A 17,762-nucleotide genomic window follows, 5' to 3' on the forward strand; every position below is an offset into this window, starting at 1 on the left:
CATTTTGCTGCTCGTTGGCCACACCTGGAGACGGTCACAGCTCCTCAGTAAGCTGCTGTAACAGTTAGTCAGCGACTGAACAATATGGAATTTTTGAGGCCCAGGTCAATTCAAAGTAGTGCCGTCAGAGTTAAAGCGTTAACTCAGTGATTAATCGCAAAAAATATCGCATTCATCATGTATTAATGCAGATTAATCACACAGCTGATTCTTTAGCTCGACAGCGGATGGTTAAGTTAGAAGTAGCAAATGTTGTGTTCGAGCAATAAACATAACTACATGCATTAAAGTCAAGCATTTAATAAATGTTTGTGTTTGACATTCAGAATATTTGTTGATGTCAAACTACTGCTGGGGTGATATTTTTTTCATTTTGAATTATGCAAGTAATTAACTGGTTAGAAGAAGAGGGGATTGAGAGTGTGCAATGGATCTAAAAATGTTGAAGACATCCTCACGACATTAAATGTCGAAAGGATTAACCCAAAACGGGTGCTGTACAAATTTGGCGAGCAAAAAAATGTTGATTAAAAAGGCTTTTTAATGAAGTGCTTAATCGTGATTGATCAAAATTCTAAGATGTGATTAATCTGATCAAAAATGTAATCGTTTGGCAGCTCTAATTCAAACATTTGGCATAATAAAATTCTGGTAACTGATTAAAGGGCCAATTAATAATAATAAAAATAAAAATCTAATTGACAAATAACTTGATTTTTGTAGATTAAATCAGCCAGTCAATTAATTGATCAGGCCTTCGTAATATTAGTCATTTTTCACAGGGATTGTGAGTAGTGTTAGATTGTCTGCCTAAATTTGTCCGTAGCTCAAATTATTGTTTACAAGTTAAAATATGAATTAAAAAAAACACACACACACAGCCGAAAAACAAGTATCTCGCGCCACCTGTACCTCAAAGCAACACTGTACTGTTAAAAATTTGCTGATAGAAAATGGGTCAAAATTAAGACTCCATTTGGTTGCACTTGAGAAAACGCACGAGAACAAACACGCTGTTAAGTCAGTACAATAAAGGTGACTATTACCTTTTTCAGTTCATGGACCTCATCCTTTAAAGCATACACCGCATCAACCAGACTCCTGGGGGGGAAAAAAAAGAAAGAAAAAGAACCCTAACATAGTATCCAGCTGTGAGGAGGGATTATTTCTAAGACTAGGTGCACTTGCACAATCAATGAACACACCTTGAAAGAATAGCGAGATAATTAGATAGAGCGATAAAAACAGATTTATAGAGCAAGCAATAGACATTGATAGAAAGATGTTACAAAAATATATATATATATATATATATATATATATATATATATATATATATATATACAGTATATATATAAAAAAAGGAGAGCAATGATGATGACATGTCAAATCGGTAAAATTGCCGAATGAACAATACTGAGCTCTCCAGAAGAAAAAAAAGAAAAAAAGAAAGATGTTAGCCTCCACGCCAAATTCAAGGTTACTCAAGTCCAGAAAAAGAAAATGGATCTATTTCGGAAGCAAATCACAAACACGATGACCGTCAATGAGTGGCACGCGCTTACTTCTCCTCAATGACCGTCTGCCCGTTGCTCTTCATCTCCTCCACAATGATCTTCTCCTCCTCGGGAAGGAGCACCTGAGGAACGCACTCCTTGCGTACAGCTACACAAACACACACACACACACACACGGAACAACGACACACAGTTTGACGCATGCTTCGTGTGAGCCAGCAGGAGGTCAGATAAGAATGAAGGAATACAAACGAGTGTTGGTGGAGTGCAAGCTGGCTCCTGTGCAGTAGGCCTCGATCACCCGCAGGATCTGAGCGTCCTCCTCCAGGGCCACCGTACCTGGACACAATTCAGCCATTAACTATGCCACCAAAACAGGCCTTTAATCAGTTGGTTTGTTAGCGCATGAATCTTGATGACAAAATTCACACACATGCAGAAAATTGGCCATTTTTTGGACACGTACTGCGCACAGGAATGAGCTGAGATTCAAACCCTGCACCTTACAACTGTGGAGCAGGTGTGCTAACCACTAATCCATCGTGCGGCCCAAAACCATTAGCAACTAGACCAGACCCGACCAGACCCAGGCCCGGTGGGTGGTGTCTGGTCGGTGCTGGGCTTCGCTTTTCTTTGGTCCCTCTTCGGGTTAGGTGAACGGTATGGGAATTCTTTTTTTTTTTTTTTTTACACGCACGCACAAACACACATACAAAAAAAAAAAAGGGAGAACAATGATGATGACATGTCAAATGATCAATACTGAGCTCTCCCCCCAAAAAAAAAAAAAAAGCAACTAGACCAGACATGGGCAAACCCCGGCCCGCGGGCCAAATACGGCCCGTTATGCTTTTCAATCCGGCCCGCTGAACTTATCCAATAAGGCTAGAAAAAAATTCAAAATCCTTCATTTAATTTTGTCCCTGCAATGCCCGCGTTTCACCAATAGGTGGCACCAGCCGCGGCACCAGGATTTTTATGGTGGGTGGGCCAGAGGAACAATAAACAATAAAAAATGAAGCTATTGGAAAAGCTGTTTTAAATAAGTGGATTTTGCACATTTGAAAAACGCAGTCCTTAGTGCACACTATAAGTAAATCGGGTTGTACATTTATCTGTGTGTGTTTACTGTGCTACGAGGTCCAAATGCTCCTGGTCCGGCCCATCTGTCAAAATTTCAAACCCATTGTGGCCCGCAAGTCAAAAAGTTTGCCCACCCCTGAACTAGAGACAAAGTGCATTTCCTGCAGAAATTAGGAAAGTGGTACTTGGAAAAAGTTCAACGTCAGTCCCATTGAAAATGAATGGGGGAAAGTTGATATTTAACGTTAAATTGTGCAAATACTGTAAGTAATGTGGAATCAGAAGATTTATACCACGAGAGGCGTGAATTTTGGACGAAATTTGAACGGTGTAAATGGGAAGTATTATGTGGGAGTTGTTTCGCGGAAAAACAAGTGTGCTTCGGCATTCACACAATTATTTCTTATAGGGAAAATGATTAAGAATGCGAACTTTCAACAGTATCAAACAGGAAAATTTCAAATGCAATATATAATTGTTTTTAATCAGTCAGTCCTACTTCTCCTGGTGTGAACATCGTCATCCGAAGGCTTCCTTTCCTTCTTCCTGTTTCCAGGCAGGAACTTCTTCATGGGCCGTGGGCTCTTGTTGGAGTCCTGCGGGAGCAAAGTCGAAAACAGTCGGTGAGTCTCGGACTTGACCCTCCTGAAAAGAAGCCAAGACTGCAAACCAAAAATCACTGCACAAGCTCTCAAGAGACTCAAAAGGACGACAAGGCGGCAAGCGCGTGGCGACAGCTGTGACCAAAGCAGGCGAGTATTCGCACCTTTTCTTGCAGCTCTGCAGCTAAAAGGCATTTAGGTAAATTTGGAATTGATTTTACGACAACGTGTCGTCACATCAAATGTATTTCACAGGAGACCGTGCCAGATAAAAAAAAAAATAAAAAAAAACTTGACTTTTTTGCTGCTAGAACGTTTGATGACTCGACAATCGTAGTTCAGGGATGTGATTTGACCAAAGTGAAATTATCTGAAAATTTAGCCGGGGGTCTGGGGGCCGCTGGCACTCGCTCATGGGTTTTCCGTGTTTTGAAGTACTTTCAATGCACTCACATGACAAAGAAATAGACAAAACAACAGCATAAATTTTCAATGTATATTGAACTATCCCATATAAAATGGCAGTTTTAGTCAACTCAAAATCAGTCACATTCAAAAACATTGGACTGCCTTTGCTTTTAAAAACTATCACTGAGAATATCATCATATCTAACTAATGTGATTACTAAGTTAACACATAAATAATGTTGAAGAGTTGAAATTTCATGAACAAATAATTGTATCATGACCAAATGAAAAGTAACTCATATTAGAGCATACCACAAATGTCTTTGTTATAGCAGAAGATGTTATCTGTCGGAGTCATGTGCATACACAATGAAATACAAAAAAAAATAAAAAATCGGATTTTTTTTTGGGGGGGGGGGGATAAAAAAGCGGAATTCCGCGAATTAGCGGAAAAATCCAATCCCTGGTAGTTACTTCTGTTTGTTGCGTGACGCTGCTCATAACTCAAAGCACAAATAAATGTCATCGAAATGAATGAAATGCCATTAGTCTGTTCCAACCTCTCAACAAAGATTTTTTTTATTTAAATAAGAACAACAACTGAATATGACGTCCCTATTGTCAAATTATTTTTAGTTTTTGTTTCACGCTTCTGCTCTTGAATGGATGAAAGTCATTTAGTGCAAAAAATTTAAAAAAAAAACAGCACACATGCAGGCTTTCGCAGGAAACCACATTGAGGAACGAGTGATGTTACTTCAACAGTGGGCGCACACATTTACTTAGACACACACACCACCGCCACCCCCCCCCCCAGAAGCGCACACACAGACACGGAATCTAACCTTACCTTCATGATATAAGACATCCTCTACAGAAGACAGAGTAGAGAAAGAGAAAAGAAGTGCGTGAAAATATGACGGGAGGAAAGGCCGATGCAGAGTTACTATTGTCGACATTTGCACACCGCAGAAACACCCTCCACTTTTGTGTTGTACTGTTTGGAGAGAAGGGCAATGCATTGTGGGACCAAAACATGCTAATTGTGGTTTCAACTTGACTCTGTTTACTTGGCAGCATTTTGTTTCAACGGACGGCGCTCATGCAAGGAGGAAGAAGGACATGCAAGAGAGAAATTCTTAAGTGAATACTGGAAAAAATTATTATTATTTTTTTTTTAAATAATAAAAGGTAAAATCTACACTGAAAGGTCACTAAATTAGATACATGAGCAACTTAATGAAAAATATTCTACATTTTATTTTATGATATAATGGTTAATAAATGTCATGAATTATAAATACAAGAAATAAATGAGCTACAATTATTTTGTCATTAAAATACAGTGTTGCAATACAAATTTGTTGCAATAATTTAGCAGTTATTAATTAGTAATTTTTAATATATTTATATTCATTCATCACATTAAACAATTTATTAATTAATTTACTAAAAATAAAGAATTTTACACATTCCCCACCAAAATGCAATAAATCGTTGACCAATTAATGACAAATAAAAAAATATTGAATTTATTAACTAAGAGTAAAAAATAAACAAGAATTACTTTATTATTATAACTATAACTATTTCATTTGTTATATTATTTCATCAGTTATTCTCCTAAAATTGATTGGTTAAAATATCCATCCATCCATCCATTTTCTTGACCGCTTTTCCTCACTAGGGTCGCGGGGGTGCTGGAGCCTATCCCAGCTGGCTTCGGGCAGTAGGCGGGGTACACCCTGAACTGGTTGCCAGCCAATCGCAGGGCACACAGAGACGAACAACCATACTCACAATCACACCTATGGACAATTTGGAGTGTTCAATTAACCTGCCATGCATGTCTTTGGAATGTGGGATGAAACCGGAGTACCCGGTGAAAACCCACGCAAGCACGGGGAGAACATGCAAACTCCACCCAGGAAGGCCGAAGCCCGGACTCGATCTCACGTCCTCTGCACTGGGAGGCGGACGTGCTAACCAGTCAGCCACCGTGCTGCCTGGTTAAAATATACTTAACGTTTTTTGTTTTTATTCATTTTTATCAATAATTAATTTATTAACTGATTTATTGTAAGTAATAAACACTTTACATCGTTTTTTTTTCTATTTTATTCAATTGTAGTAACTTATTAGAATTCAATGTATTATTAATTTTTTGGCCCGTGAGCACAAAAGTTTGCCCACCCCTGCTTTGCACGCTCCTACCTCTTTGTAACCCAACGCCGCCGAGGGTTTGAGGGGAGGCGCCGGACGCAGGCAGCTGAGTGACCAGGGCTTGCTCATCTTTGGTGGCTCCAGGGGCCCGCGACTGCCGGCGCTGAAGCTGCCAAGGTGGGACAAGTGGGTTGGGGTGCCCACCATGCTGAGGGGCTTGCCCTCCACCGTCTGCACGGGGGGGAACAAATGCAAACGAGGACGTTCAGTGATGAAGGTTTTCCATCACTGGAAGGTTCCCCATTATGTGTTGAATGCACATGTTGACCTTTAAGTCAATTTTATTCACGCCGCACTTCTCACGCAAAGACTCACAAAGTTTTGAAATATTTGGAGGTGTAAAAAGGTGGTCATAGTTCTAATGTGTTGATCCGCAAGCATGGCCTGACTGAGCTCAAACCTTCAAGATGGTGCCGGCAGGGCTGCCTCCTTTGCTAAATGGCTGCAGGTGCTCCAGCCACTCCTGCAGCTCCTGGGCACTGCTGCAAAACACAGTCACGCGCTCCATCATGCTTCCTGCAGAACACACACACACACACACACACACACACTTCCTTTAGCACAAAGAGTCGGAAGAGACCACATCCACTTCTGGGAATGTGTGTCTTTTGTAGAAGCGGCGGCTTGACTACATACAAACCTGTGATGTCAAAGGCAAAGTGTGCATTGTCCGCATCCTCCATGTGTCTTGTTACAGTGGTGCCCGTCAGTGACAGTCGTCCCTAAAGAAAGACAATAGACATATGATCACGATTTGTACTGTAGTCTACAATGAGGGTAAAAAGTACACAAATAATAAAGATTTTTTTTATTTTTTTTATCCCTATCGGTTGGGCCTAATTGTAAAGAATTGAACAGTTTATGCATCATGATTAATTCATTGTGGTTCCTCCTGTTGTGTGCGACTTCAGTGTATTACAGTCTTGCAAACACAAAAAAAAGACAAGTTTCACCACTACTGTAAGCGACTCAGTGACTGCAGCAATATTAATCACTGGTGAAGTGAGTTGGGTTGAGTTGAATGGCAAGGCCCCCCACTCTACTCAATATTTATGCAGAGGTTAAATGTCTACCACAAACAAAACAAAACCTCACACGTGGCTTTTGTTTGAACAGATCACGAGGGGGGAAACGACTTGCCTGATAAATGAAGCCGCTCATCCGCGCACTGGACGACAGCATCACCAGCACGTTGGGGAAAAGCATCAAGTAGCGCTCATCTTTGTCCTGAAAGAGACACGCTAACTTTACGATATGAAAAGTATACTAATTTGGGGAGACCGGGGCTATTTCTTGGAATCATATATAAACAAAATGTATAAGAGTTGAAAGACAAAAGTCTTAGGTATATTTTTTGTATTCATGTCATTTTCATACTTTGTGTCTGCGCAGTTATAAGCCATCGAATAGAGGGAGTGAACATGTGACATGTTACCTAACCAACGGGTAAGTTGTCACACTATATGTAGTAAGATGTCACGCTGGATTTTGCAGCTAATAAAACAAAGACAAATTTATCCTTGTTTTCCTGTTTTTGTTTGTTTGTTTGTTTTTATAGCCAGAGAAATTGTTTATCATTGATCTTGAAAATGTACCCTAGTCATTGAGCAAACTTTAACATAAAATATTATGAAATAGATTGAACTCCTTAGGTCCTGCTGGCATGTAGGTCATAGCTCTCAGCCTCAAATGCCTGTTTTGCTTCCCTCAAACTGGAAATTGAGATTAAATAAAATTTCAAAAAATAAAGCATTTTGGGTAATGGATTAATGGATGGTACGTGAAACTTAAATCAGTCCTGAGGTGGGCATCCTGGAAAAACACATTTTTAAACAATGAAACAAAACCTAGCAAACAAATTTTCTCACACTTCAGACGCATCATCTGAAGGGCAATTCTGGTATATGTAAATCGAGTCGCCAGAGGTGCATTTTCCATTGGCCCATTCTTTGCATATGTGACAACAAACCCCAAAATGACTGAGACAAGTTGCCCCAAACTACCATGTTGGCTAACACTTGCTCGAGTTTAAAGTTAGCTTAAAACAGAGCAGTGACTGAGGCATGACAAGATGCCCGAATCTCTCCTCTAACGAGTCCACCTGATTTGCTGCTAGAATTTGTCTATGTACGATGCCTGTTTCAAAATATATGAAGTTGAAAATGTTTACTTTGGGTTGTGCAAAACCGATATCTGGCACTCATGTCAGCTCACAATGTCTCTTCTCAGACAGTACACAACCCCTAACCATTTATACGAAGAAAACTAGTATTTCATTTTTCTGTTGCGCCCTCAGGTTGAGAAGAAAATTGCAATGTGACAACTTACCCATGATACTAGCCCCGGTCTCCCTACTCTTAACAATGATGCTAATTTCGTTACAGCAAAAGGAAAAGGTACTGAGGAGAAAAAAAAAAGTTAGTTCAAATGAGTTGGAGAGTTAAAATTATTTAATTTCAGTGTGGATGTTATCTTTTGCAAGGTTATGCATCCCTGTAAAAAAAAAGGCAACTATGAAACTACAACATATGCTAATGCTAGCTAGCTTTTCATATGAAAAGAAAATGAAACCTGCTGAGGACGATGAGTCCAACATTGCGACTGGTGCAGCGGTTGACACTGAAAACGTGCTTTTTTTTTCGTCTTCTTCCCAGTCCCTCGTCAAACCAGACCCCAACGCAAGAAAACCCACAAGAAAGACGACGTGGCTCTTTCATGGGCTTCTGTTTAGTGACGTTACCCACACAGCTGTCTTTGGAGGTTTTCAAGCGCGCACATTGCGGGACCATTCACGGCTTTGTACGGGATCCAACCACTCGCTTACCTCGCTGGAGCCGGTCCTCATGTGGACCTGGGACATGTAGAGCACGTGACCCAGACTCTTCATGCCGTCTCCTTCCCAGCCGCGCACCTGTTCAGACAGAATCTGCAGTTCCAGGTTCTTGCGCTTTCGCAGGTCCTGGCACTGGGCCTAGAGAAGAAAATAAAAAAATATATATATATATATTAGGGGTGTCTAAAATAGTGCATTAATTTTGAGTTAATTTAAAGTCCCTTTAAGACCACACTTTTTTTTTTCTGTGCAATTAATAACCGCCCCTTACTTGTAAAGCCTGTACTGAGGGAATTCCAGTTGCAACACAGCAGACATGTAATGCATAGATTTGTGGAGATTCCGGGGTTAGGTTGTATTTTACAATTTTTAAAATGTGCTAAAAAGTTACTTCATGTTAAAGATTAGATAGCTCTTAATATAAAAAGAAAAATGCACTGAGCTGTCACCAACGTCTTACAAATGCAATTGTGCCTTCTAGTGGCAGAAAAATTACCTCAACACAAATTAATATCACACTGTTTTTGTGTGTGTGTTTTTTTTACAGTACAGTAGTACATCTTTTTAATTTTAACTCAATTTTATGAATTATTATGAAATTACTGTATCAATGACTACAAGATGCAGCCATATTTCTGTTTGTTTAACTTTTTTTTCCCAGTTTTATGTTAACAAGAATATGAAACATTTTATTGTACATTTAGAACAGATATAAAATTTGTGATTAATCGTGAGTTACTATTGAAGTCATGTGATTAATTACAATAAAAAATTCTAAATCGCCTGACAGCCCTAAAATACATAAATAAATAAATATTTATCAGGAAAACACTACCATGAAAAGTTTGAGGACATTAGAAAATGTCCTTATTTTTTAAAGAAATACATTGTCTGATTGTGTGTCATGGCCATTAAAAAAGTGCTTTTATAGCCCAAAAGGACATACGAGTACATTTCCAAATGTTTGCACAGTCGTATATAAAAGGGTGGTTGAAAAGTGAATCCCTATTTTAAAGTACTTATTAAAGTAATTATTTAATTGTTGCAACTTGAAATCAGAGACAGCTCAAGAAGTTGGCAGCAAATTCTGGTGCCCATATCCAATTTTGAATAAAAAAAGATTTATTTAAGTCATCGAATAAATAAATCACAAAAAAAATGGAGAAAAATAATAATAATAATAATAATAATAATAAATAATATTTTTACTCAATAAACAAACCAAAAAATAATGGAAAAAAAAAAACTTTTCTTTCCCAAATCCCTTAAAATAATAATTAACTCAAAATCTTTGTGACATTTCCATGTGCTAATTTTGTCCTCTCTTTACTCAAAAAGGAAATAACGAGAAGGTTAACGTTGTCATTTTCCATGGCAGATCACACAAGGACGCTCCGTGGGCTGAGAACCCGTCGCGGTGCTTCATGTCGGGTCCGCCTGACAACCTCATCGCAAGCCACAAAGTCAAACAACACCAGTATATTTCGTGTTGCCGTCGTACTAGGAACTCGGCGCGTCGCTGACGAACCTGTCAACTGCTCTCGGGCTCAATGTGGTTTTCGACACATCCCGTCTACAAATGGCATTTCAACGCAACCCCTCACTTTGATCTTCCCCCCCCCCCTCGTTTCAGGACACCAATGAATGAACACATGAATTAAGATTACAAGATGGCGCTACAATGTCATACACTCACCACTAAACTCCTGAACGCTGCTGTGGCCTTTACAATGTCAGCGAAGTCTGGGTGGGCTTCCTGTGGCGAGGGCATCAAAAACAAACAACATGAGGTGGACCGTTTGTGGAGGTGTCATTTTTGCATCTTTGATAACGCGGACGCATCTCGACCTCGACGTGTCTCTCCAGCTCCTGCAGCAGGGTGGGGTACTTGTCCAATCTCATGAAGGGCTTGCTGAGGCTGGTGGTCAGCGTCAGGATGCCCGGAGCGCTGGCTCCTTGGCTCTCCATGAACTTGTCCAGGTCCTCGCTAAGAGTGGGCCGGGTACAAGACTTAGCGCCATGTTATTATTTCATAGCATGAAAACTGTATTTGCCACTAAGGGGCATTAACAGGAGAAAGCTAGTCAGCTAGCTTAATTAGCGACATTCATCTGCAGTCTGAATGTGGAGTGGTGATCTTTCTCCCAAGAGGCTCCAGTAACATCACATTAAAGAAAATATATATTAGTAAATAGTCAGAAGAGAGGTCCGAAAAGCGGCTACCGCCGGTATGTCGTCACTCACTTTGCATGCCTCAGCTCTGTCCCGGTTTTCATTCTAACAAACTTGGCATTGGCTTCACACCCCAAAACGGTGTGATTGTGACGTGAATCAGAGTGTGACAACTTGACAAGTCATTTTTTTCTCTTCATTTGTGTATTTTGCCCAAAGAATGTCAGAGACCGCTTACTAAATCAGCTGTGAGCAGTTGGAAATTGTGACCTTAAGAGCACAATGTGTCAACAATGAATTTTTTTTCCAGTTATACAAATTATCCAAAACTTCCCATTATGCTTTATAAGTAAAATATGTGTAACTTGTTGAACTTCAAATGTTAGACAAACCCCTGAGGAACATAAAAGCCTTCAGTGGAAAAGTTTTGACAGAAAATATTCTGACTAATGTCTGTTTTACGTTAACTTGAGCTCATGGAATAACTTTACTTTTACTTGGTTTCTCTTACTCCCTCATGTGGCTAAATAGGATCGGCAATATTACAAACACCTCCCAGTACGTCGCAAAAACTAAAAAAATAATAATAATGTAAAAAAAAAAAAGAAACAAATGTGATATCTGTCTCCTACGACGGTGGCTGAAAGGAAATAATAATTTTTCCCCACATTAAAATACTTTTAAAAATAGTTAACTCTTAATAATATAAATTAATATTTAGGCTACTTACAGCGAAACAATGTCAAATCAACATCACGCATATTAACAAACACTTTCTCTACTATTAAATCCTTATCCATCTCTCAAAGTGCCCCATTTCCAAATCTGACTGTGATTTAAGTGACTATTTTGCAAACACAATCACATTTTTATTATTTTAATAGTTTTAATTTCTCTCAAGCTTAATGTGCAATGCAACTACTGTACAATCGCATACATATGGATACCAACAGATGCACCAAACTGCATACAGGTGTATTAAAATGAATCATATACCACTGCTAATAATATTGTGCTTCCCATTTTCCCCTAAATGCACACACCGTACTACTTTTACATAATTACATTATATTTATTACTTAGTCTATAACATCATGCAACATATTAATCTTCCATTTGTTTTTCTTGTTTAGTTTATCATTGCATTAATTGATTACACATTTTCATATAAATTAATATATACATTATTTATTTATTTTTAATTTATTATTATTTAACAGCGAATTAGTTTTGTTTATAATTTGTTGTTTGTTTCTATACCATTAATACAAGTGTACATGCGTCATTATCGCTGCTGTGGCAATTTAACTTCCCTCATGGGATGAATAAAGTATGTTTCTGTCTTCACCACTTTAGTAGCACGGCAGCAAAACCGCAAGCGTGCGTATCCTGTCAACATGTAGCGCTGGCTTCCTGTGTGCAGGTCAAATGATTCTGCAGCGCAGAGCCACGATAGTCCTCATGGAGCGATGACAGCATTCTACCGCCAGTGGAGTTGCTATCTTGTCGTTGTTACGTCAACTATTTAAGGATGACAGCATGACACCTAGTGTCTTAAAATCGTGCTGCAGCCGTCCATATCATTAGGTACACCCTGCGCCATCTAATGAGACGCAATACACTTCAGATCAGCAATTAAGCCTTCAGTTAAGAGATAGTTGGCAGTGAATAACTCAACTGTTTCTAATACTTTGTCCCTAACATTGATATATTCTATGATCTGAAATCATATTTCCCCATTGTGATGGAGGTTAATGCTATTAATCATCTCATTTTGTCGCCCCGTAAAACACCAATAGATGGTCAACATCAATGCGAGCATCACTAGCACTTCTATAGTGTCATGCATTGTGTGTTAGCATCAAACAAAATGATGTGCTTGGATTAAAATATATAACAACATAATTTTAAGAGTCCTAAAACAACTCAGAACTTTTAACAGATTTTGAATGCAGAAAAAAAAAATCCCGGAAGATGTGAACAGTGAATTCTAAAAAACAAAAATGATGCATAAGACAGGGATGTGATTTGACCAAAGTGAAATTATCTGAAAATTTAGCCGGGGGTCTGGGGGCCGCTGGCACCCAGCCAAGTCCAGGGAGCTCATGGGTTTTCCGTGTTTTTAAGTACTTTCAATGCACTCACATGACAAAGAAATAGATAAAACAACAGCATAAATTTTCAATGTATATTGAACTATCCCATATAAAATGGCAGTTTTAGTCAACTCAAAATCAGTCACATTCAAAAACATTGGACTGCCTTTGCTTTTAAAAACTATCACTGAGAATATCATCATATCTAACTAATGTGATTACTAAGTTAACACATAAATAATGTTGAAGAGTTCAAATTTCATGAACAAATAATTGTATCATGACCAAATGAAAAGTAACTCATATTAGAGCATACCACAAATGTCTTTGTTATAGCAGAAGATGTTATCTGTCGGAGTCATGTGCATACACAATGAACTACAAAAAAAAAAAAAATAATAATAATAATAATTCGGATTTTTTTTTTTTGGGGGGGAGATAAAAAAAAAGCGGAATTCCGCGAATTAGCGGAAAAATCACATTCCTGATGTCGATTAACACCGTTTGACCTGCGCCACCAGAGTCAAGTCAACAGCCCAAATCTTTTTCTTTTTTTTGTTTAACATCACATGATACGCAGTTTTGTAGGATTTCTTTCACATGTCAGGATCCAAGATGGCTTTTAAATAAAATAAATATGAATAAAAATTCGATTTTTTTTTTTGGGCGGGGGAGATAAAAAAAGCGGAATTCCGCGAATTAGCGGAAAAATCACATCCCTGCATCAAACAAAATGATGTGCTTGGATTAAAATATATAACAACATAATTTTAAGAGTCCTAAAACAACTCAGAACTTTAACAGATTTTGAATGCAGAAAAAAAAAAATCCCAGAAGATGTGAACAGTGAATTCTAAAAACCAAAAATGATGCATAAGAAAATCCCTGACCTGTGATCCGTAAGGATGCAGACGGCTGACGGGTGGCTGGAGCAGTAGGCCAGGTAAAGAGACTTGATCTGACACAACACATTCAAGAAGCATCCGGCCAGCCGCTGTTGGCCTTCGGGGAATCTGCAACGGCAATGACAAAGTCAAGGTCAGAAAAGTGGAGCGACAACGCAGAGCAATAAAAAGAGCAAACATAGGGAACCTAAAGGGGACATTTTTTATTTCCCTAGAGGTCCATAAAGATGATCTCTGGCAATAATAAGAAAGTGGAAAAAAAAAAGACAGCTTGTATTTCATCAGAGCATGTTTATGGAATCTTGTACTCCGTCAATGCAAAGAGAGTCATAATGACATCATTATTCATGAAATGCATCAATAAACGCTGACTTACTTAATACATTCCTCCAAAGAGACAACGAGGCCCTGCTGGAAGGTGAGGATCTCCTCGAGGTTTCCACACAGGGTGGCGCTGTCTGCACTGCTCAGCCTGCCGAACGTCATTGAACAGTAAAATAACTCAAAGGCATCCACGTTTGCTACTCAAAGTCTGTACTCGATATACAACTAAATTTAAAAAAATGCTCTGGCTTCATTCTTTTATGAACTTGCTTCGTGCTTGTATTGACATGGAAATTAAAAAATAAATGGACACAGCTTTTGACAGCACAATCATCTGTGAATCGACGAGGGCTTAAATTGGTATTTGAATGGAGAGCCCTACAGGAAGTGACCCGGCTTTGACGTCTCTCTTACTTGTCGCTGGCTTGTAGCGGTCGCAGGTAACAACTCAGCAGCATTTGCAGCTCTTTGACAAACTCTCGCTCGTGTTCCAAGATGTCCTGCACCACCTAAAACAAACAACGGATACGGCGGGCTGTCAGGTTATCTAGTTGTATAGTTGGATTATTTATTTTATTAAAGCTGCTCAAAAAACACTTTTCTATAATTGTACACTTACTGTATATCCCTTGTTTGATTCATGGATTAATGCCGGAACCTTTGCATATTTGTGGTTTGGCATTTATGGTGCAAAGGAACTGTTGAATTCCCACACAACAGGACTTAGAAACCGTAATTGAGTCCTTTGTCACATCTCAGATGGATTACTGTGGATGCAATTTATTTTGGAGTCAGCCAGTCCTACCTCAAACATCTCCAGCAGGCTCAAAATGCTGTTTGCTCAACTCGTAACTGGAATATAACCCTGATTCTGGTCTTCCTTCATTGGTGCTAAGCAGGTACAGCTGGATCACTAATTTTACATTATAGATGATGTGCCAAGTGCATTTTGGGTAAAGTGATTGTTTGGTATTAAATTGTTTTTGTTTTTTTAGCTAAAGCCAAATTGTGGAAAGTAATCTTGTAAAAAAAAAAGAAAAAAGGACATCCAATGTATCTGTGCTGTCAACTCACCACATTGTAGTAGCTTTTGGTCAGCTGAGCTCCTTTAGGAGAAACTGGTTTTTCTACAGGGGACATATTGACAATCATGAGGGTCATAACGCAGTGCTGTGACAAATCATCAGTTGTGCCACCAGAAATGACCATATTTCACATTAGTCGGTTAGAAAATGATCATCTTGTGACTTTTTGTCACTCAAAATCACCATGAAAAAAAAAATGAATAATTTTATTATTGTTATTGTTTAACTCATTCACTCCCAGCCATTTTCACTGAAGCAACCCCCTTTGCTGTTTTACTGGATTGTGACTGATTTTGCTTTTGCAAGGCCCGCAGTGTGTTCCAAAAGAAAAACGAGTCACTTCTTTCATCAGGGGGGGGGGGGAAGTATATTTCTATCTGTTTCCGTTTTGTAGCAATTAGCATTAGAATATAGCCAAGTTTCATCATTCGTCACAAATCTGTTTAAAACACTGGCAAAAAAATAGCTTTTTGCAACATGGTTGAGCTCTGATACTCTGCTGCCACCTGCTGGCCGTTTTTGTAATAACTGCCATTGCTTCAACCATTCTCTTCAGTTCAGAGGCTGCATCAAAGCCTTCTGTATGCTCTAGCATAAAAAAAAACATTAAAAAAACGTATAAATACATCTTTGTGAACATAGTAATATTTAAAATGAGGAGCGAATGAGTTAAGAATAATGGTAACTGCTGAGCAACATTAGCCGCCATTGCGACAGGCGACTCACCGCAGGCCTTGACCTCGCGCACGTAGTTGCTGGGGAACCATCCCATCTTTCCGTTGAGGTTGCCCTCCCACCAGCCGCCTTCTTCCTGCCGCGTCACCACGATGAGGTCGCCTTTGCTGAACGACAACTCGTCCTCGTTGTTCTGCTTGAAGTTGAAGCGGGCCTTCACCATCAGCTGCCCGCTGCCACCGCCGCCGCCGCCGCCGCCATTCTCCGTCATCTCCTGTCAAGCGGGTGTTTACAGGTCAAATGAAGTTCACTTGGGAAGTGTATTTAGTCTATTATGTTCATCCTGAAATGATAATAATACAAAGCCGAATATCCCCGATCTTTTTGTGAGGAGCGTACGCGAGCTTGCAACAGAACAAGAGAGAGGATGCAGAACATACCGCAGATTTGGATTGTCGCCGCAGAGAGCCTTTGGACTTGGCAGAGGAGATTGTGTGCGAGGATGCCGTCTCACTAAGTGATTGGGCGCCGGACTGCGGACATGACCTCTCCGCAGCGCTGTCTGTGGTGGACACAAAATATGTAGCCGCCTCTGTTATCTTGTTTGCTTGTCTTATTCAAGCTGGATAGTCAAAAGCCCTCGGCAACGGGTGACGGTGTCTTCTTGACACACCTAAATGGAATCGTGTCATTGACGTTGGAATTTCTGGCCTTTGAAATGAACTGATGTCTAAGATGCATACATGTCAACCCATAAGGTTTGTCCGTATTTCTTACGGATTTTTAAGTGTTGCAAAAGCATACGGGCGTATTTGGAAATGAATACGGATTTAACTGTTTTCATGAAAATAATAATATTAGTATATATTGCTTACCCTTTTTAAATTTATTTAGTATTTACTGTCGGCTACGTGCTACACGTGTGCATAAGCTCGATTTAAACAACAACCGGTCACAAAATCTCGTCTATCGCGCGAGACTTCTAACAGTTTCCTGACATGCGCACTTAAGAAATTTGTGTTAGCGCGAAAATTGCGAGTCGTTCGCAGTGGTTGAGAAAACGGGGGACAGGCCGGCCAAAAAAAACAAGATACACCGGACGTTTTCGTTCGGAATGGACGGATTTATTTAAGGTAATTGGTCCGTCAAAACTCGGGGAAGAGTATGCATCATGTTCGCTTTGTTCACGGGACATTAAGGTTGCGGCATCTGGCATTTACGATGTCAAAGAACATTTGAAATCAAAGTTGCACGAGAGAAATGTGAAGCAACAAAAAAGTCAACCGTCCATGATAAAATTTTGATTAAAATTGATTCACCTTATGATGCCAGATGGCAGTCACTGTGATATTTAGAAATCTGTTTTTTCTTTGTGCAATAAAATGTCATTTGGAACAAGATACTGTCAATGTCTTCATATAAGAAAGAAAGTAAGGTAAGATTAATGTTATTGCATGAAACAGCTTTAGTATTGATAAAACTGACATAAGGATTTTTATGGGAAAATAAGGATTTTATGGGTTTGTAATACAGGTGGGACCAAATTAGGGTTGACATGTATGAAGATGCGTTGCCATTGATCTCTCTCTCATGACTTATTACAATTTTACAGTGAGATGTTAAGACTTGGGCTACACGATGTAAGAGCGGTTAGCACGTCTGCCTCACGGTTTTGGAGTTGGAGGTTAGAATCTCCTCGCCAGCCTTCCCGTGTGCAATGCGCATGCTGTCCCTGGGCTTGTGTGGGTTTTATCCAGGTTTTATCCTCCCAGTCCCATATTTCAAAAATATTCATGATAGGTTAAGTGAAGACTTTAAATTGCCCTTACAATTAATTGC

At 39.3% G+C, this 17,762-nt stretch overlaps 1 protein-coding gene across 2 annotated transcripts in view; it reads right to left on the minus strand.

Moving 5' to 3' along the window:
• Positions 1-17,762, minus strand: part of arhgef6 (Rac/Cdc42 guanine nucleotide exchange factor (GEF) 6) — a 30,099-nt gene that overhangs the window by 2,085 nt on the left and 10,252 nt on the right. Inside the window, exons 6-23 of one of the 2 annotated variants that reach the window (XM_077577551.1) lie at positions 16,364-16,485; positions 15,975-16,197; positions 15,238-15,290; positions 14,578-14,672; positions 14,216-14,311; positions 13,825-13,947; positions 10,515-10,653; positions 10,363-10,422; positions 8,658-8,804; positions 6,974-7,060; positions 6,474-6,555; positions 6,234-6,349; positions 5,825-6,004; positions 4,461-4,481; positions 3,100-3,196; positions 1,770-1,856; positions 1,566-1,665; positions 1,047-1,101 (exon numbers count right to left, since the gene is read on the minus strand). In XM_077577551.1, the coding sequence (XP_077433677.1) occupies positions 1,047-1,101; positions 1,566-1,665; positions 1,770-1,856; positions 3,100-3,196; positions 4,461-4,481; positions 5,825-6,004; positions 6,234-6,349; positions 6,474-6,555; positions 6,974-7,060; positions 8,658-8,804; positions 10,363-10,422; positions 10,515-10,653; positions 13,825-13,947; positions 14,216-14,311; positions 14,578-14,672; positions 15,238-15,290; positions 15,975-16,197; positions 16,364-16,485 (1,883 nt within the window). The remainder of the gene's footprint in view (positions 1-1,046; positions 1,102-1,565; positions 1,666-1,769; positions 1,857-3,099; positions 3,197-4,460; positions 4,482-5,824; positions 6,005-6,233; positions 6,350-6,473; positions 6,556-6,973; positions 7,061-8,657; positions 8,805-10,362; positions 10,423-10,514; positions 10,654-13,824; positions 13,948-14,215; positions 14,312-14,577; positions 14,673-15,237; positions 15,291-15,974; positions 16,198-16,363; positions 16,486-17,762) is intronic. The other variant, XM_077577550.1, reaches the window with a different exon arrangement.

Source organism: Vanacampus margaritifer, chromosome 10 (genome assembly GCF_051991255.1).
Source record: "Vanacampus margaritifer isolate UIUO_Vmar chromosome 10, RoL_Vmar_1.0, whole genome shotgun sequence".
Taxonomy (NCBI): domain Eukaryota; kingdom Metazoa; phylum Chordata; class Actinopteri; order Syngnathiformes; family Syngnathidae; genus Vanacampus; species Vanacampus margaritifer.